The sequence below is a fragment of the Camelus dromedarius genome, chromosome 5, assembly GCF_036321535.1.
Source record: "Camelus dromedarius isolate mCamDro1 chromosome 5, mCamDro1.pat, whole genome shotgun sequence".
Lineage (NCBI taxonomy): Eukaryota > Metazoa > Chordata > Mammalia > Artiodactyla > Camelidae > Camelus > Camelus dromedarius.
In genome coordinates, this window is record NC_087440.1 from 69,945,306 (window position 1) to 69,965,485 (window position 20,180).

Genomic DNA, 20,180 nt, shown 5'->3' on the forward strand with positions numbered 1-20,180 from the left:
GACAAGGACCCTAATCTCATGGAGTTTATATTCTAGGGGTAGAGTGGCAAATGAACAGCCTCCAGGAAGCACAGGATGTATTGGGAACAATTAGCTTGGCTGGACAGAGTTTGAGTAGGGACTAGGGAAGATCAGGAGATGTCTCTGCAGAAGTAAGCCTATTTGGTTAAGATCTTCAGCTCGGCTGAAGAGCAATGGGAGCCCTCTAGATGTTCCTTGGGGCTCTGTCTCTGTTACAGGGTGAGGGAGGGAAGTGACTATTGCCTTCTTTCCTTCTTTCTTTCTTTCTTTTCTTTCTTTCTTCCTTTCTTTCTTTCTTTTCTTTTCTTTTCTTTTCTTTTCTTTCTTTTCTTTCTTTCTTCCTTCCTTTCTTTCTTCCTTTCTTTTCTCTTCCTTCCTTCCTTCTCTTCCTTCCTTCCTTCCTTCCTTCCTTTCTTTTTCTTCCTTCCTTTCTTTCTTTCTTTCTTTCTTTCTTTCTTTCTCTTTCTTTCTTTCTTTCTTTCTTTCTTTCTTTCTTTCTTTCTTTCTTTCTTTCTTTCTTTCTTTCTTTCTTTCTTTCTTTCTTTCTTTCTTTCTTTCTTTCTTTCTTTCTTTCTTTCTTTCTTTCTTTCTTTCTTTCTTTCTTTCTTTCTTTCTTTCTTTCTTTCTTTCTTTCTTTCTTTCTTCTTTCTTTCTTTCTTTCGAACCTGAGGCTTAGCGAGGCAATGTCACCTGTCCAAGGCCATACAGTCTAAGACCAGGCAGGCAAGTGGGCCAAGGTCCTAATTCGAAGCCCATGCTGCCTTCCGCTCTCTTCCCGTAGTGCTTGGGAGGAACCGCGCGGTGTTCTCGAGTCCCTGAACTGATGGGCGACACGCTCAGAGCCAGGGGAGGGCAGAACCCCGTGGCGATCTGGTCGCGGGACAGTCGTAGGCACCTTTGGGAGGATCGGCCCCGGCTGGCAAATAGCGCAGCGGGTTCACCTGGGTGGACAGCTGGGCTGAGTCTCGGCGTGCAGCCCATCGGTTCCCCCCGCCCGCCAGTGGTTCGCTCCGAACACCCCTTCCCGCGCGGCGGGTGCCGCGGCCCGCCCCGCTTCCGGTTGTTGCCGGGCCCTATATCCGGTGTCCGCCCGCCCGCCCTCCGCTCCGCCGCCGCCGCGATGCTGTCCCGGTCCCGCTGCGTGTCCCGGGCGTTCAGCCGCTCGCTCTCCGCCTTCCAGAAGGTACGGTTCTGCCGGGCCTGGGTCCCGTCGGGTGAAAAGCTCGCCAGCGGGCAGACGGGCAGCTTGGGGGCAGGGGCGTGGCGCGCCGGCCAGGCTGGGCACCAAGGGCACTGGGACGCGGAGGCCGCGGGCTGGGCGGCCCAGGGTCGCAGTTGCCCTCGGGGCCGTCTTGCAGAGCCTAGCGGCCCGTCGCCCACCCGAGACAGCCGGTGCCTTGTCCCCTGCTGTCCCCAACCCTCCGCGCCCAGGCGAAGGAGCCGCCCAGAGCCGCGCCCGCCCCGACACGAGTTTGGGAGGAGGCGGCGCGGAGTCCCCCGACGGGATCCGGGGACCCGTTTTCTTTCCGTTAAAGTCCCTGGATATCAGTCCCGTTGGGAAGTGAGATAGTTTGGCAGGCCTGGTGTGCTGACGGACTGAGAGCCCTGGCTGTTGCCTTTGCCTTTTGGAGTCATGAGATTCACCTGTCACCAGCACCTGGACAGCTTTGAGTCTGTACTTAAAAGAGAAAGCAGTTTCTTCCCTCCTTTCATCTTGGGTGACGTCGATAATGTCTTCTTTCTCAACAGGGGAACTGCCCTCTAGGGAGACGTTCCCTGCCTGGTAAGTTCTGCCCTTGCCATCACCTAAAATGCTCTCCTCCTGGGCAGAGCATTGAGAAAATTGGGGTGCTAGAATTTCTCCGCATCGTGTTGAGATAGGAGTGAAACAAAATGCTGTTTAATAACAGCTACTATTTATTCGTTTAGCACCTAGTTACTGAATATTTGTGTGTCAGGCACTGTGCTAGGCACTCACTAGGGCTACAGCAGTGAACCATTCTCGCCTTCCTGGAGCTTACAGTGTAGTGGGAAAGACAAAGTGTAAATTGCTAAATAAATGAACTATCATGAATCTTGGTTAAATGCCAAGAAGGAAACAAGTGAAGCTGGACACTAAAGCTGTGACCCAGAGGGTCACATGACAGGCCAGCTGGATGAAGAGCAGGAGAAGGAATGGCAATAGCATGTACAAAGCCCCAGAGGATGGAAAGAGCTTGGCAGTATTTTGGAACTGGAAAAAAGGTGATTTGGCCAGAGTATTTTGGTTAAGGGAGAGAGAGGCATGAGATAGAAGATGATGTAGAGACTAGTGGAAAGAATTTAGGTTTTAACCCAATAATCTTGTATATGCCTGGCATAAATATTTGTTGAATGAGTTTATCTTATTGTGGACATTCTGTGTGCCAAGCACTGTTCTGAGTCTTTCCGTGCATTTTTTAGTTAATCACCCAGATACACTAAAAGAGATATTTTCTGTTTTACATATGCATAACTCAAGGCTAAGAGAGGTTAAGTGCCTTGACCAAGGAAAGTCACTTAGCCAACCATTGGTCAACCAGTTCTACCTACTCCTCAGCCTGAACTTCTAACCACCATGTTATCATTTACTCATGTAATCAACCGATCATTGACTCTTACTACATGCTGTGCTCAGTGACAGGGATACAGATGGTGTCTACCCTCCAGGATCTTAAGGGCTACCTAGAGAGACAACAAAAACATATTTATGCACACTTAAGGATATAATTACGCTGTGATTACTGTGAATGAGAAATATGGAGTGTAATGAGAGGGTGGGATGATGTAGCCCAGCTTGAGAGGGTGAAGAGTGCGCTCGCAATGTCAGCAAAGGCTTCCCCAAAGAAGTGACATTTAAGCCAAGTTTTGGAGAATATATAGGAGTTGGCCAAGAGAATAATGTTGCAGGCAAAGGGAATTGCTCATGCACAGGTTTTCAGGCAGGAAGGGCCTTGGGTCATAGAAATGGAAAGGAAGCCTGTCTGGGAGGGCTGGACAGAAATGTGTAAAGTTTTTGGACTTTATCCCAAGAGTCATGAGATCATAGGCAGCTAGCATAATGTTAGCTCGTAGTGGACTCTCAATAATAAGCTTTTTAACTTGGAATCCTGAAGAATGTCAGTAAACATTTTTTCCATTTTATAGACAGGCAGGACAATGGGAAGAGCCATGGACTTGGGGTTTGCATCATGGTTCAGGGCTTCTCCTTGTGCTAGTCACTTGACCTCCAGAAGCCTTGTATGAAATGGGAATAATGGCAGATGGTCGTTCCACTTCAGGGAGTTGTGAGACTCAAAATGAGGTCAATAAGTGAAAGCTTTTTATAAGCTCTAAAGCACTGTACAAATGAAACTTGCTGTAGGGTGAAATTTAAATTGGACTTAAATGGTTCCAAAAATCAGTGTGGGCTGCTGGCTATTCTAGCTCAAAGGCATACTTGGGATTTGTACTGCAGAGTCTTTGGCTACTGGACATAGACGTGACTTGACCTGGAACCCTGGGGATGTTTGTGAGGAGATGGGCACAAGAGAGAATTATGTCCCTTTTGGTGTCTCCTGTGCCCGTGATTCAGGAAGAGTTTGTTAATAGATCTGAAAAAAGACATATGAAAGAATATATTCAGGTGAAGAAAGTATGGTAATTAGTTGTCAGTTGAGGAAATGCAGTTTCCTATGATAAGGACAGTTGGTGGGGCAGAAAGGGGCTCCGACCTTGTTGAGTGTGACCAGAGTGGAAGGTCTTGGCAAAAGTGTGAGAAGACAAACTAAAGGGAGGGGTGATGATTTGCTCAGTCCTAGAGCAAGCTGGAGACCTTGGGCCTAAACTAGCCCTGTCTTTGCTGCTGGGGTTCAGGCAACAAGACTTCTGGCTCAGTGCATTTTAAGTAATCAGGGAAACAAACTCAGACCAAACATTCCCAGTGCTTCTCTGGTGAGGCTGTGTGTGGTCAGTCACAGGATAAGCATTCATGTGTCTTTTTAAACTGTATTTGAAGCCTTGGGGAGGAGAGGCATTTTATTATGAAAACATACAAGGATAATGAAAGTTTATGAATCCTAAGATAATAAGATTATAGAATTCTCCCCTTTCTTCCTCAAACACGTACCCCGCAGAAACCCCAGATACCTGTTCTCTACCATTACGATGCTTTGGTGGAAAAGTTTGAGAAGCAGGATTCTGTGTGATAAAGATTATATTGTTGCCTGCTGTAGATCCTTCTCTATCTCGGAGTGAGGGGGTGAACAGACTTCTTTTCCATTCCCAGCAGGTATCCTGTATTCAAGATAAGAGTTGTTGGTTAAGAGTTGTTTTGTTTCTTGCAGGGATCTCCTTATGTCAGGGACCAGGTTACCCTGACAGCAGGAAGATTGTGTAAGTATTACTGGGGAGCACAGATATGTGACACGGGGTATTTAAGACACCAGCTTGATCATTTGCCTTCACTGCCTTTCAGGACTAGAAATCAGGGTGGTTATGTTGAGTCCCTACACCTAACCTTGATGTTAATTTATGATCTATGTTTGGGCTTCAGCCCGATATTAAGTGCTGGACTGGGAGTATGCCTGTCCTCAGGTGTTTAGATTATAATGAAAGTAAAGCTGGAACTCTTTATAGGAATAGTTATAGAAGGGTGCTCCTTAATATTCTGGTTGGATACAAGTGAAGCTGAAGGGCTAGAGATTGCATTTATTGTGGAGATTGAGAGCATCCTTTTGGTTGCATAGTTTTTCATTTTAGAAAAGTAAAAGCAAAGACTAGTCAGTTGAATCCTGGGACTTTGACTAGTTCGGAGGGAATGCTGTTATTGCATAATGCAAAGTTTGGAGAATGGCCACCCATGTGTGTTTCAGATTAACTTCTGCTTATGAATGTTGCTTAATACTGCCTTGCATTCCAAGTATTTTCAGGGTGGTGGTAAGAGGATGCTCTTTAGTTACCTGTTGAGCAGCTGTCAAGCTGCTTCCTCTACAGGGAGAATCTTCAATGATGGGTCAGCAGATTAGCTCCTTATGGACTGTGCATCGCAATGTTTTGTTTCTTGTTTTTTTATTGAGAAAATGATGCACATACTACTAGAAGTGTGAATTCCTGTGTGTGGTTTTTTTTTTTTTTTGGAGGACAATTTGGCATTCATAAATCTTTGAACCATGTGTACCTTTTGATCTAGCAGTTTCATTTCTAGGAATATATACTGAAGAACTCATAGTATACCCATACTTCTTTCAAAATGACCAAACAATAGGCGATTGGTTAAGCTATGCCATGTTAATATATTCATTCTGTAAGTGAGAAAAAGCAGGTTATAAAATGATTTCATTTCCTACTGTATGATATACTCACATTGTAAATGTTCTTTTTGCTGTTTCTGAATATTCTACTATGACCATCTAATACTTTTTGTAATTTAAAAATTATTTAGGGAAATTCAAAATGTGTTACTCATTTGCAGCTTAAATAAAATTGGAGCAACCACAAATGTCTATGCAATGAATACAACAAATAACCATTTGAAAGTAAAGTATTTTTAAAAACCCTAAACTTTGTGGGATGAGGATCACACCTTCAAAATACAAAAACATAGACCATACAGAATGCAAAAATATAATAATTGTTTTTGCATTGTGTATAGTCTTTTTCTGTGAGTAAGGTACCCATTTTATTTAAAAATCTTCTATTGTAAAACTATTTTTGGTTTTGTTTTTATTTAATAGGTTATACCTTTATATGGTTCAAAAGTAAAGAGAGTACCCATGAAAAGACTTTATCCTTGTTCTCCAGTGCCACCAAGTTCCTCTTCCCAGAGACAGCCAGTGCTCCAGGTTCTTGGGTGTCCTCAAGAGCAGACTCTGTGTTTGCACATTATCTGTTAGTTCTTGCCCATGAACACGTACCTATACATGGTTATAAACTGCATTTTTAAATAACATACATTTTTCCTCTTGACTTTACATAGGACATATAGTTATTTTGATGTTATAAAAGTAAAAATATCAAAAGGTAACTTAAATCTGTTTTACTTTTCTATTATAAAGTTGCTTGTGGTACAATATTCAAACAATCCCAAAGTGTAGAAAGTGAAAATCCAAATCACTGTTCCAAAGTGTATGTGTATATAACAGATAACCATAGATAACATGTATCTCTACATCTCCTGCTCTTCAGTGGTAACCCCTATTAATGGTTTTGTGCATAAAAGGTAGTATCATTTTCCAGTTTACATTGTTTAAAGTTAATGCCATATCAGAAAATACCTTTTCCTGGGTTCAATGCCCAGTACCTCCATTAAAAAAAAAGAAGAAAATACCTCAGTCTTCTGAAGTTCCTCTTGAATGAGTCCAGAATGGACTCATGCATGTGCTGCCTCATGGTGAGAACAGACCAGGAAATACCATATGAGTTTTTTTGTTTGTGGGCTTTTTTTTTTTTTTTTTTTTTTTTTTTTTTGGTTCATGTAACACCTTGTTCTACTTGTTGGCTGTCTCATCTTGCTATTTTATCTGAATTTCTGGACAGAAATTCTCTTGTATGTGGCACAATAGCATGTACCCTGAGGGTACATAATTTATCTTACTTGGATTTAGTTGAGAAAAGACCTAAATCAGGAAGCTAAGCCTTTTTCATGGTTGTGCAAAGGACCAAGATGCTTATCTTTTTTTCAAAGACCCAAATGTAAGTCTGTTCTGTGAGAGCTTGTATTTCAGTGCAGCACAGGGTCCTAGACTCGCCCAAGGAACTCACTGCTTAAGGCACCCAAGTCATCCAGGCTCTGCTCTAGACCTACCAAGTTAGAATTTTCTGGGAATGGGGCTTGAATATGTGTGCTTTGAAAAAAGTTCCTACAAGTAGCACTGATGGGTACCCCTAGTCAAGAATCACTGATCTGAAGGGAAGGTGATTCATGGAGCCTTATCTCAACTAAAATGTGAGTGGTTCATCTACTGAAGGAGTTTACATTTATGTTTGTTTTGTAGCATTAACAACAGTAGTGTCTTCAGTATTCGCTTCTTCAGAACTTCATCTGTATGCAGTAAGTACCTGCCTTCAGTTCCCTGCCTTCTTGGGAATGGAGTTTTACTGGGAAGAACAACAATTGACTGAATTTAATCAAAGAAAATTAAAAAGGAAAAACATGGACTGTGTGTTTTTTTTCTTTTCCTAGAGGATGATGTGATTACAGTCAAAACCCCAGCATTTGCAGAATCGGTCACAGAAGGGGATGTCAGGTGGGAGAAAGGTAAGATTTAGTGCCCTCTCACTTAAGTTTAAATACTTTTGAAAAGTCCTTTTTACTCCCCGATCTCAGTGATAATCAGTGGAATCTATGGCTTCACCCTTTTCTTTACACAGTATACTTTCTCCTGGCCTGTAGGAAAGGGGTCTTGTAACATACCTGCCAAAGGGATTTTATGGCTACTGGATGTGCCCTCCCTGCCCCGCCCCACTAACAGGCAGACTTTGTCTTTTCAGCTGTTGGAGACACAGTTGCAGAAGATGAAGTGGTTTGTGAGATTGAAACTGACAAGGTAGGCTTGTCTATATTAGTGCCATTGTCTCTTCTTGGTTTTTTATCCCAATGAAAGGAGCAGGGACTTAGCTGTTGTTAAAGATAGTTTTTAACTGGCTCTAACCTCAGTTGTAGAAGTGTTGGAATAGCTAATTAAAAAGAAAAAAGTGTTAAAAGTTTAATTTTAGATTGTTCTAGGTACATATACTATGTACCTTAATAGCTTTAGTTTTATAGCTTTGTGCACGAGCTGTTTCCAGGTGTTTTTCATGTATCACTTGGAAACATGCTAACTGAATCTTGCTTTAATGTTTCTGAAAACGGACAGAAAGGGTGAATCTTCACAGTAGTATTGATGACTCTTACTCTGAAAGTGTGGCCTTGGTATTTCTATATGCAGGGTCTTGTAAAACTGTTACAATACTTGTAACTCATATTTGAGACTCTATATGATTAATTTTCTAATGCTGAGTAAAAATTTCGTCTCTGTCTCCATCTGTCTTCCTTTACAAGACATCTGTGCATGTTCCATCACCAGCAAATGGCGTGATTGAAGCTCTTTTGGTACCTGATGGGGGAAAAGTAGAAGGAGGCACTCCTCTTTTCACACTCAGGAAAACTGGCGGTAAAGAAGTTCTCCTGGTTGTCAAGGTCTCCAGTGTTTCCCCTTGGAATTGGGTCTGAGCAAAATGTACTAATTCTGTGATACCTTAGAAACCATTTGGCATTCCCTCTGCCCTTAGCAAGGCAATAAGAGGGGAGATATTTCTATCATGTGAACTTTAAATGTAAACTTTAAATAAAAGTTTCAGAAGAAAAGAGGTATTAAAAAAATAAACCTCACAGTACTGTTATTTCTTGTGCTGGACCTTTTCTTAAGTAGAAATGAAGATTCTAAAGACAGTGTTTTTTTTCTTTTTTCCCCCTCTCCCTAGCCCTGGCATCAGAATCACATGGGGGCTTTAAAAATAATACAAATGCCTGGACTCCGTGTCTTATGGATTCTGATATTTTAAACCTGGGGTAATCAGATCCTGGTTATCCATCATAGCTTTTGTTGTTGTTTTAATGCTCCTCAAGTCATTCTGATACACAGCCAGGGCTAGGAGCCACTATTACACAGTGGGAAGCAGCAATATTTCATCATGTCCATTATGAAGAATTTGGTATAGTTTTTTCACATCTATTCTCTTATAACACTTTTAGGGAGGGTTGAATTTCTCTTGGAAGGAAGTGAGAAATAAAGAAATGAATTTGTACTGGATCTTACAAGTTAGTATTAAGTTAGTACACGATAGTTAAGTACAAGTTAGAGATTGGATTTGATTCTGAGTTAAATGCTATGACTACTAAAGTCTGTTTCTTTCTCATTATTAAAATAGTAAAGCAGACAGATGGTAGATGGCATCATTAAGACTGATCAGAGCAAGCCCAGGAGCCCAGAACGGAAAGAATGTACAGTAGAAGGCTAGGGAATACAGTTCATTCTTCTAGTTGAAGAATCCCAACTTCTGATCATTCCTTAAGAGAATGTTCTTGTAATTAAAATACAAACCCAGATGTGATGTCCAAATGGGTTAAATCAAAATAAATATTTAAAGTTATGAGTTTATTGCTTGACCACCTCATTGTTTTATGAGAGCCATCCTGGATGAAATGCCTTGAAGTCTTAAGTCTGAACGTGCCCTTGATTATTTACACTTTTATTTTTTAATACTTGAGTATTCTTCCACATGTGGTATTAACATAGAAGAGAATACAATCAGTATTACCATAACTAGAAATGTGTTGCTTCTCTGTGTGTGTTTCAACATCTTAAATTGTCTGGATTTCTTTTGCTTTGAAGTTTACATTACCGTAGACTTAGTAGGTTCTTTGAAAGTACTTGCCACATTTGATGATCTGTAGATATTTGATATCAGTAAGGCAGCTGAATTAAGTCTGTTATCTAATGTAGGACATCCAAGAGCCCTGGGGAGTAGAATGGTACCTTGTATCATTCTGTGTATCTCACAGCCTTGCGTTGATAGTAAATACTCAGGAAGCATTTGCTAACTGATGGGAGATAGAGCTTTTCCTACCAAAGTTCTGCTTAGTATCTGCAATTTGGTTGTTTTCCATTTCAGATAGTGCCAGTGGCATCTATTTTCCTTGTTTTCTAGCTGCTCCTGCGAAGGCCAAGCCAGCTGAAGCTCCTGCTGCCGCAGCCCCAAAACCAGAGCCTGCAGCCTCGGCAGTTCCTCCTCCGCCTGCAGCATCTATACCGACTCAGATGCCACCAGTGCCCTCGCCCTCACAACCTCTTGCTAGCAAACCGGGTAAGTCTCCTCCTCCCATGTGTCTTTATGTGGGAAGAACATCTCATCTAATGTCATGTTCCCTCACAGGGCAAAGTGTAAGACTAATCATGGCTCTAAACAGCTCTGTTGGCTGCTTTGTAAAAGTAACTCTACACATTGTATCAGAAGACCTGGGTTTGCATCCCAGCTTTCTGTTTATAGCTGTGTGACTTTAAGCTAGTTATTTAGCTTCTCTGAGAAAAATGCTATAGCCTCAAAAGTTTGTTCATTTGTGAAGTAGGTATGATGCTACCTCAGCATCTCTTGCAGATTAAGTGATAGTTTGGTGTGAAAGCACTGGCTTATCCTCAAGTGAATATTTCTCACTTTCTGATGCAGTGTACTCTCCATTTTCAGTGTCTGCAGTAAAACCAGCTGCTGCCCCTGCAGTAGCTGAGCCAGGAGTTGGCAAGGGTCTGCGTTCAGAACATCGGGTAAGCCTCTGAGGACCACTTCCAAGAAAGAGGCAGAGGGATAGTATTGAGATGAATGGAGTGTGGGTCTGCTGTGCCTACCTTCGAGTGGCCGGAAGCCGATTCCTTGATCTTGACAAGGAAATTGAATTTAGGAAGTGACTTACTCAGTTATGTAGCTGTCAAATGATAGGACTAGAACGTGAGGTCTTCTGAACACTTGCCCATTGGTTTTCCCCACTGTATTATGCTACCACTGAAATGCCACGGGTGAGTAAAATATATGCAGGGGATAATAGCCTAGTAACACGTCCCCCCCATTCCATGATAACACACGGTTCAGAGAGGTGGTTTAGTGGGCTCTATTCCCATACTTCCGGATACTTGGCTGAGGGCTACACAGTGGCAGTCGGGCAGACATAAAACCTCAAGGAAATATGGTCAAGAGTGTGGGTTCCTCTGCCTGAGAATACCTCCTAAAAATCCGTAGCTTCAAAAGTTGGTTGCTTGTGAGTTTCAATTCCACAAACAGCTATTTTCATGCAAGTCTTTACCACCAGAAATTGCCCTTTCTGTAATGACTCTTGGGCTGGCTAGCCCTACACCACACTCCTCCTTTCCATAAATTGGTTTTAGTTTTTAAATCAAACCATTTCCTGGGCCTCTAGTTGGTCTCACTTCAGGCACATCTGAGCGAGTTTTGTCTGCATTTCCTTGTTCTTGCTCAGAGGAGCAAGGCTGCCACAGGAAAGAGGAATCCTAGATCTTTCCCTGTATTTAGATTATACTATAGTCCTTATTATCCACTCCTGACAAGCTAAGTGCTCCCTCAGACTAAGTCGGAAGGGCTAGGTTCAAAGAGACTGGGTTAGCAATAGTTGTCCCACTTTCTCTTTCAGGAAAAAATGAACAGGATGCGGCAGCGCATTGCCCAGCGTCTGAAGGAGGCCCAGAATACCTGTGCAATGCTTACGACTTTCAATGAGATTGACATGAGGTGAGAGCTCTAGTTCTTACTCCCCATGCCCTTTTTCTTGGAGAACCACTTGAACTTGCCCAAGTCCCTGCTGAGTGCTGATTCCAAAACTAACAGGAAAGACGTACTTCTTTGCACTGCTTGTTGACTTACACAGTGACCTACTGGTTTCATCTCTAATTGACTTTCCTCATACTATGCCTGGCTCCTCTGTGACTTAAAAACTTAGACATTTAGACTTTTATACCTGAATCTTGTGATTTCTGATAAACGAGGCTGATAATAGTCTTAAACTCTGACTGCTGTCAAGCTGACAAGTAACGATAGGGCAACCAGGGCAACAAGGCGACCCCTAGGGACGGAGAGTCACTTGTCAGCATGCCCAGAGTCAGGGTGCCGCACCCGCTTCTTTCTCACTGAGCGCTCTTTATGTGTGTTCTAAGCGACCCAGAATTGAGGGGGTGGAAAGGCATAGGTTTGCCGTATCTTTCACCTTTCCAAGCTTTAATAATGAAGTGGGAAACAAGTTGTGCTTTTAAGGAAAAACGTCAGAATATTAACCAGAGGGGCTAATTCAGTATACTCATTTCTGTAGAGAGCCAATTGTTGATTCACTTACCTTCTTCAAGACTTTGATGTTTACAGGCATCAGCACAGTAGAAGGGAATGTAGTTAAAGTTAACAAATGTGTTTTGAGTGTTACTATGTACAAGATAATATACTATATGTGAGGGGGCTGCAAAGATGAGTGTAAAAGAGCCCCTGCCTTCCTAGAACTACCATCTGGTTTGGATAGACACAAAGTAGAATCTAGGAAAATAAGTATCAGAGGGATACAAAAAGTATGGAGTAGAGAAGAGAATGAGATCGTTTGTTTCTGAGGTGGGGAGGGTGGGCTCAGGAAGGCTTCCTGGAGGACAGAGGTTTCTAAATAGGCCTTAAAGAATGACTAGCATTTTGACATGATGGAGAAAGGTCATTCTGGAAGATGTGAACAATATGGACCTGGCACAGACAGGAAAGTACAAGACACTTTTGAGAAATAATCGCTGTGAGGAATATGTGTAGGAAAGAATGGTAAAGTTGGATCCATATTTTAGAATGTTTTAAGGGCCAAGATAAGAGTTCATATTTAATACAGGGGGTAAAAATCATCAAATCTTCAGGTCATTTGTTTGATTCTTTTTGTCCAAAGTGTTTATTCTGCTAATCTGTGTTTCATTAAGGAAATTGGTTTCCTTTGGAAGGGGTCTGAAAAGTATAGAGAGGGGAATGGTTTATTGACAGTGTGCTGTGACATTGTTCACAGCATAGGGCTCTGTGACCCATTTCACTAGATGTCATCCATTCTGTTGTGAGTCTTGCTAACAAGAGTAGATGTCATTCAAGCCAAAGATTTGTCTTCTACCCAGAGGATCTAGGGAAGGACCTTGACTAATGAATCATAAGGGCTGCAGTTTATGTTTCAGTGCATTAGGGCCAAATTGTACACAAATTGAATTGGGCTTTGAAATTCTACCCAATTCCTTAAGACAAAACATGTAAATATTTGTGGCCTTGAAAGATGCAGTTGGCCCAACAGCTTTGATTGGAAGGTAAGTGCAGTAGCTGGATCTCCTTTCAGTAGCTAATCGAGGTGTCACTTAATGATGGCCTGGGGTCTCGCTGCAGTCAGTAATCTGGTTTGGATTGAGTGCCCTTGGGGTCTTGTGCTGATCAGCTAACCCGTAAGGGGCCTGTCTGAGACCTTCTTCTCTCCCCTATTGTCCCAGCCTCTGCCTCCAAGGGCAGAGCTCTGAAATAGAAACTACTTAATGACCAGACAATAGCATTTGGGCAGTTTTGAGAGCAGAGATGTTTATCACTTCTCTTTCCCTCTTCTGCAGCTCTTGTGTCTTGGGAACCAGTAATGTCTTTAGAGTGGTAATCCTAGCACTAAATGAGGTTAGACTCAGGAAAACAAACATTTTAAACCCAATCAGTCCCCCTAGGAAAACTTCCTTTTTCAAAAACAAAAGATCTGAAGGGGGGTGTTAAAGTTATACCATCTGATCTTCCGTGCTAATGCCAAATTAGGCCATTATAGGGAGAAAGGGAGAACCAAGCATTTGGGCCTGAGATAAAGTTAAATTTGATTTCCATCACGGAACTGTATTCCCATCAATACAGAGGTTTCTGCAGCAAAATGGTGGGAAAGCCATTTGCCACTAACTGCAATACATAAGTTGTACATATGTGAAAAACCAGCCTCAAAGGAACAAAGGCTGTTCATGCTGCAAAGGCTTCCCAGAGGCCTTGGTGCTTGTACTTTAAAAGCTTAGTTAGGTCCATGCATGGTCACTTTTCTAAATGCCAAAGAAGCCATGTCCATCAGACTAATCTTAAGGGCAAGAACTGTGTCTTTATTATCTTTGTATCTTGGTGCCCTGCATTGACCCCTGTGTGTGGTGAGTGTTAGTACCTGTTGGAAGGAAGAAGCAGATGGAAATGCTAACTCTGGGGAGACGAATGAATCTGCAGACTTTCTCATGAGCCTAAACCAACACTGGATTTACCCATCTAAGATAGTCATGACTGCTTTGGCTCACATGAAGCCCATACCCCTGTGGGGTTTGGGGCTTTTTTTTTTTTTTCCTTTTTTTCTTTTTTAGTCTTCACTGAGAGATGGGAGGAATGTCACGAGGGAGTCAATCAGGTTTGGTGACATTTTGAAAGTAAATCTAACAAGAAATAAAGAATGGTTCTTATTTTGTGGACTTGTTTATGCTTAAAAAAATTTTTTTTCAGGGTAGATGGCTCATGATTTTAGTGTAGCTAGAAGTCACTTTCTCATCTAGGGCAATAATGTTGGCGTGCTGTGTGATTGCTTGTTCATATTGTCTGTTGCTGAAATCTGTGTCTTCTGGAACATGAAGGAGCCTTGGAAAGGGCTCAGTCTACCTTAAGACAGATTGGATCCAATTCCTTTGGATCCAGGTTTTGTAAAGGAATAAAGTTACTGTGTTGACCTCTAGAGGACTATTTCAAAACTTGAACCTAGGTAAATGGTCCTAGGGAAAAAAGGGAAAAAAGCTTACCCATTTGTGTCCATGGAGTTAGAAACCAGTATGAAAGTCAAAATTGAGGCTTCATTTTGTGATCAGTTTGTTTTATAATGTGTTTTTGCAGTAACATTCAGGAGATGAGGGCTCGGCACAAGGAAGCTTTTCTGAAGAAACATAACCTCAAACTAGGCTTCATGTCGGCGTTTGTGAAGGCCTCAGCCTTTGCCTTGCAGGAGCAGCCTGTTGTAAATGCAGGTGAGTTTGTGGTGGCCAGAATCGCAGAGGTCCTGGGACATGTGTATGAGCAAAGACCTGTTTCCACACACACAGACACAAAGATGGGGGTCAACAGATGAAGACTTCTTATTTCATACCTGTGAAAAATTGAGTACCTTCCCCAGGAGTTTCTTGACTCACCTTCCTCAAATGGCATCACAATTGCTCTCTCCCTAGTAGTTGGACAGAACAGGGTCTCTTCCCAGTGCACAGGTTGGCAGCTGCTCTGGCAACCAGCAGTTCTGAGCCAGCCCAGCTCTCCAGGCTTCTTGCGTCAGGGCGTCTTATCTGCAATACAACATAGACTTTGTGGGAAAGATTCTCAAGTTGTATTTTCTCATGAGCACCAGACCTAAATTTTTCGCTGCTGGTTTGCTCTCAGTGTAGCATATTAAAGCCAGACCATCCTGCTTCCTCCCGAGTCTCCTAGAAAGAGGCTTCCCTCACCCTTTGTTGAGAGTGGGCAGCAGAAGGGGCCCTTTTGTTTGAGCACTTTTTATACCTGGTCATTAGCTAAGGGAGGTCTGGAGTAGAGCTGATTAACAAGAACTTCGGCACGTTCTCTTTCCTGTGTTAGCCAGTGCGGCGATCCTTCTGAGGATTGCCAAGGAAATGGATGCTCCTGGGCTCTTGCTTAGTCGGGACTCTCGGGAGTAGTTACGATTAGTTGGTATGGGAGTAAGAGGAGTGCCAGCTGCTGCTTGTACTGCAGTGATTTTCTTGCTAGTTGGTCAGCCCACACCGTACCAAGCAGTGTGGATTTTTACTCTTTTAATGCAAATGTTTCCTCATTGGCCTAGGCCTGGGGAGTTGTATGTAATGTGTGTTTTCTCTCTCATAGTGATTGACGATACAACCAAAGAGGTGGTGTACAGGGATTATATTGACATCAGCGTTGCGGTGGCCACCCCTCGGGTATGTTGGAGTAGGAGCTGGGGAGCTCTGGTCTGAGACTCTCACCTTACCCGTGGGAAGAAGCAGACCCCTGGGAGAGATCACTTCTGTAATTCTAACTTCTTAGAAGGGAGTTTCTAGAAGAGTAACTGATGTTTAGCCATACCACATTCTTTTATCTTAATGTCAAGCCTGAATGTTTTACTCTGTTAATCACATTGAGTAATTAAGATACTCTGGGAAGGGGAGAACATTGGCTTGAATCAAGGGAGTTATAACCATAAAGGGTACTATTAATTTGCGATTGAAACAGCTTTTCACTCTCATCAGGGTCTGGTGGTTCCCGTCATCAGGAATGTGGAAAGTATGAATTACGCTGATATTGAGCGAACCATCAGTGAACTGGGAGAGAAGGTAAAGTAGAAAGGACGTGTATGAGCTGCTGGGCAGGTCAGGGAAGAGAGCCTGGGGGAGGCTGGGCCAGTGAGCAGTGCTCAGGATGCTGGAAACTCACTTTGTTCCGAAAGGAGTGCGTGGCCCTGAGGACAGCAGTCAGGAGTGAGAGCCGAAGTGCAGCTGTCTGGCGGGGCTCATCGAGCTCTTATGACTGAAGAGCTCTTCAGGTGAAACCTGCTCGGAGAAGAAAAGGTCCTGGAGTCCTCTCTGGTGGAGCACTAGTCACAGGCTGCACAACTTTCATGTTAAAGCTAGAACTCAGACTGTTGATCTCAGATGTGAGCCTTCTGAACTGTAGGTGAAGAAAGCTGGGTTGACCTTATCTTTCAGTTACAAAATCTCTGTTTTTTAGGCCCGAAAGAATGAACTTGCCATTGAAGATATGGATGGTGGTACTTTCACCATCAGCAACGGAGGCGTTTTTGGCTCGCTCTTTGGAACACCCATTATCAACCCCCCGCAGTCTGCCATCCTGGGCATGCATGCCATATTTGATAGGCCAGTGGCTATTGGGGGCAAGGTAGGAACCATCACCGCTTACGTCAGCAGCTAGATGATGAGGAGAGGGAAGTCTGAGTAAATGCTGATTATAAAAGAGTCACTGTAATTTCAAGTATAAGTTGCATCTCTTAGTTTCTAATTAACAGCTAAGGCACTGTTTCTCAAACGGTGCTGTGTGGAGCAGCAGCATCTGAGAACTTGTTAGAAATGCTAATTGTTGGACCCCTTCCCAGACCTAGTGAAGCAGAAAGTACAGATGACTCTGATGCATGCTAGAGTTTGAGAACCACTGAGCTGAGAAGGCTTGCTGCTTCATTCTCGGTGCTATAGGGAGTGTGGGGATGCAGTTGAAGACGTGATCTTGTCCCTGGAAAACAGAGGACAACAGTGCAGAGCCATCTGTAAGCTGCCAAGTTGTACGATGAGGTTTAGAGGTTTTCTGGGAGTTCAGGGAAGGAGGTCAAAGGGTCTTGAGCTGGTCCTGGGTGATATGTTGGAAGGAAAATGTTTTCTGGGCTTTCTGTGTAGAACCTTTTTGGGTCACTAAAACTCCTTTTTAAATCTAAAAACCATAGCTCTCCCCTGGAAAATGCTCATATGACAACTTTGCATACAGTTTCAGAGAATTTGTGGACCATTACGTAAAAAAAAAAATTTTTTTTTTTAAAATTCTAACCCTAGAGAGGAAACTGCAGGCAGCCAGAAGTGAACAGGAACTTTTCCCTCTAGAGAGCAGACAAGTGAGAGGACGGAGCATGGTTTTTTTTTTTTTTTTTCCTTTTAAAGGCAGTTGTAAGGAGACTCCTATTTTCTTGGGTTAAGATTTGTTTTTGAGTGTGGGAGCTTTGCACTAAGGGTAGGGATTGGTCTTTGAATATATTGCAAGTATCCAGAAGCAACAAGCATAGTAGGAAAGGGTCTGGAATTGGGAACTTACTTACGGGCCATGCTTTGTCATCTCCCCCCTTCAGACGGGCTCTCTCTGTCCTGCTGTAGACAAACCTGTTGACCTCTCCTCTCTGTAGGTAGAGGTGCGGCCCATGATGTACGTGGCCCTGACATATGATCACCGGCTGATTGACGGCAGAGAGGCTGTGACTTTCCTCCGCAAGATCAAGGCAGCGGTAGAGGATCCCAGAGTCCTCCTACTAGACCTTTAGGAGGAAGCCACACGCCCTACACATCGACCATGCAGGAACTGAAAACCAGTCTTCTCCCTGTCCCCTTACGGGCCCCAGGTTAGCCTGGTGACAGACAGGCATATGCTGTTGGCCTCAAGCAAGGAAACCAGGGCACTATGTAACCAGCAGTTGCAGGTCTCTTCTTTGGTGTTCCTGCCAGGCTCTCTCCCTCTCTGCACCCTTCTCTTACACTCGAATATCTTATTTCCTAAGGCTTGAGGGAGAGAGAGAGCCTTAATGGATGCTCGTTAATATTCCTGCCCTTCCTCCACTAGCCCTCTGCAGAGATGATTCTGCTTCTCCCCTGTGTCAGTATACTGTAGGGAAACCACTGGCGACCATGTGATTAAGCTTCTATCTTTTGGAAGTCTGTTCTCCAGAGATGCCTAGGAGGGTGGTGTGCCTCCCAAGCTCGGAGCAGCCTCTGTCCTGCCTGTGCACATCCTCACCCGATTCCATCTGAGTGGAGGTATTGACCACAGGCCAAGAGGTGCTGCTCTGCTTCTTAAATGGCGCCTTCATTCTCAGCTGTCAGTGACTTCAAGCTGCCTCTTCTACCTCTTCCAGGAAGCACAGGCCAGGAGATTAAGGGGGTTGAGGGGATGGATAGGCAATGTTAAGAGGGGGAGAGGGCAGATCCTCCCTGAGGTCATATGTTGTCACCGAGACAGGAGCAGAATCCAGGTCTGCCCTCACACTCTTCATCGTAGCTTTGCACCAGGAAGACCCATTTTGGCACAGCCACACACTACTGTGGTTGTGACCACCTTTCCAGGCTGCTAGGAACCATTCTACCACATTGTTCTCACTTAGAGCAGATCCTAGCACATGGCAGTGAGACAGAGCATGTCACAGCCAAGGGCTAGATGGCGCCTGGTAGAGACTGGGGTGAAGGAGGCTTCCTATGGACTGGCTCTGGTTGACTTGAGCTTCTAAATTCCATTGGTAAAAGCCTGTGGGTAAAAGGTGGCTCTGTTCCTTCCTGCATCATGGCCCTTAGGGAGCAGGGCCTTAGCTCTTCCTCTGCAGAACACAGGTCTGGGGGGAGGATGGATGGTGGTGGAAACTAGCCCGAGATTCTAGTACACAGTAGGTAAGTGGCTGATGTCACCTCTGAGGTATTGCCCGTTTTTGCTTGGGCACAATCATTGGTATTCCTTGGAGCATGATTAAATGCACACGTCTTGTCATGAAAGCTACTGGGCTTCATCACTTTGTATCCAGCTGCATCCAGGCCTGAGGCTGCTGAGCCATTTCTTTAGTGCAGGGTGTCCATTTGTACTTTGATAAAAGAAGCAAGGCCTGAGGGTTGGGGTGAGGGAAGGGGTGGGAACCAGTACTGAGTGCCTGCAGCATCTACTATGTCTTCACTATTCAGAACTTGTAACTAAAATATTTAAAGAAACTGATTTTAAATGCAAATTAAAGGGCAAGTATTTGCAAACAGGGTTCCTGCTTCTGTACTTGTTTTGGTTACTGAGGCTGTACCAAGTCTCTAGCACTGTGATTGTCATTAGCATTGAAAGCCATAGTGTCCCCTGCCAGTCAGGAAAGTGCCCAGGCTTCCTTCTAGTGAGCCCATTGAGCTTGGCAAGCTGCACTCTTAAAGAGAAATTGGTCCCCGTTCCCCTAGCCCTCTCCACCCCCGCCAGGTGTGAAACCCCTTCAAACACAACAGATTTGCATTAAAAAAATTTTTAAGATTCATTTTTAATGGAGATACTGGGGATTAAACCCAGGACCTCTTGCATGATAAGCACATGCTTTACCACTGAGCTATACCCTCCTCCTGCCCCAGACATTTGCATTTTTGTGGAGGCTTAGATTATTTCTGGGATGGATTGGTGAGAGGTAGGCGACTCTTAAAATTTTGCATTTTGCACTTGATTGCCACATGGGTACCCAGATGCTCAAGGTTGGTAGGAACAAATGAGGGGAGATCACCTCCTATGTGCAGTGGTCTATGAGGGTGAGTGGACAGGCTTGGGAGCTAATCTGCATTGACTACATGTGACAGGCACAGTGGTGTCCATGCTTAGCCTCAGCCTGCTTCTTCCGCAGTCCCTGCCTGCTGATCTTGCTTACAGTGATGTCTCTATATGGAGGTCTGTCACAGGAACAGAGCGGCTCCCAGAGGGTAGAGCTAGAGCCAGTAGGTGGAAAAAACTTGGGTTCAATGAAAGGAAGAATTTTAGAATGATCAGGTCTGGGGCATGGGGCTAGATGCTTTTAATTTCTCTAGTAAACCTACAAAGGAAGTATACTTAGCCCCATTGTTATCAAATAGAGACTATAAGCCCCTTAAGGGCGGGGCCACAGTATTCTAAACTCAGGGGCTAGCAAAGCGCCAGATGTGCAGTGTTTATTGCATGAATGAGGCCCAGAAGTTCCAGATGCAATTTGCACTTTGCACAGCAGTTGGAGGTGGTCTGGCCTAACTTGGAATGTAGCAGAAGGAACGCAGACTCTGGCCAGGTCGTGTCATTTACGTCTTTCAATTCCAGTCTTCTCAGGAACCATCTGTTTAAGGGGTCACTGTGAAGATAAGTATTAC

The 20,180-nt window shown here is 43.8% G+C and overlaps 1 protein-coding gene, 1 long non-coding RNA gene and 1 other non-coding gene across 3 annotated transcripts; 1 reads left to right on the forward strand and 2 right to left on the reverse strand.

Moving 5' to 3' along the window:
* The first annotated feature begins 1,083 nt into the window (after window positions 1-1,083).
* On the forward strand, window positions 1,084-19,073 carry DLST (dihydrolipoamide S-succinyltransferase). Its single transcript, XM_031454058.2, has 15 exons — window positions 1,084-1,204; window positions 1,771-1,804; window positions 4,365-4,413; window positions 7,014-7,069; window positions 7,202-7,276; window positions 7,510-7,565; window positions 8,060-8,171; window positions 9,709-9,864; window positions 10,243-10,319; window positions 11,198-11,295; window positions 14,443-14,573; window positions 15,436-15,509; window positions 15,819-15,902; window positions 16,297-16,464; window positions 17,471-19,073. The coding sequence occupies exons 1-15, from the start codon at window positions 1,142-1,144 to the stop codon at window positions 17,603-17,605; spliced, it is 1,368 nt and encodes a 455-aa protein (XP_031309918.1). The 5' UTR covers window positions 1,084-1,141; the 3' UTR covers window positions 17,606-19,073.
* Window positions 14,410-16,299, reverse strand: LOC135321328 (uncharacterized). The gene is made up of 3 exons (XR_010381035.1): window positions 16,003-16,299; window positions 14,736-14,882; window positions 14,410-14,630 (listed from the first exon to the last, which is right to left on the reverse strand). It is a non-coding gene; the product is annotated as an uncharacterized LOC135321328 (long non-coding RNA).
* A 267-nt stretch (window positions 19,074-19,340) lies between the features above and the next one.
* Window positions 19,341-19,413, reverse strand: TRNAD-AUC (transfer RNA aspartic acid (anticodon AUC)). Its single transcript has one exon. It is a non-coding gene; the product is annotated as a tRNA-Asp (tRNA).
* Window positions 19,414-20,180: the final 767 nt, after the last annotated feature.

What these genes read in the sequence shown, in the direction of transcription:
- DLST (XM_031454058.2), top strand. Translation starts at nt 1,142, where the DNA reads ATGCTGTCCCGGTCCCGCTGCGTGTCCCGGGCGTTCAGCCGCTCGCTC. An exon ending in CACACTCAGGAAAACTGGCG is followed by an intron (nt 8,172 to 9,708) that starts GTAAAGAAGTTC and finishes CTTGTTTTCTAG; the next exon opens with CTGCTCCTGCGAAGGCCAAG. An exon ending in GTCTGCGTTCAGAACATCGG is followed by an intron (nt 10,320 to 11,197) that starts GTAAGCCTCTGA and finishes TTTCTCTTTCAG; the next exon opens with GAAAAAATGAACAGGATGCG.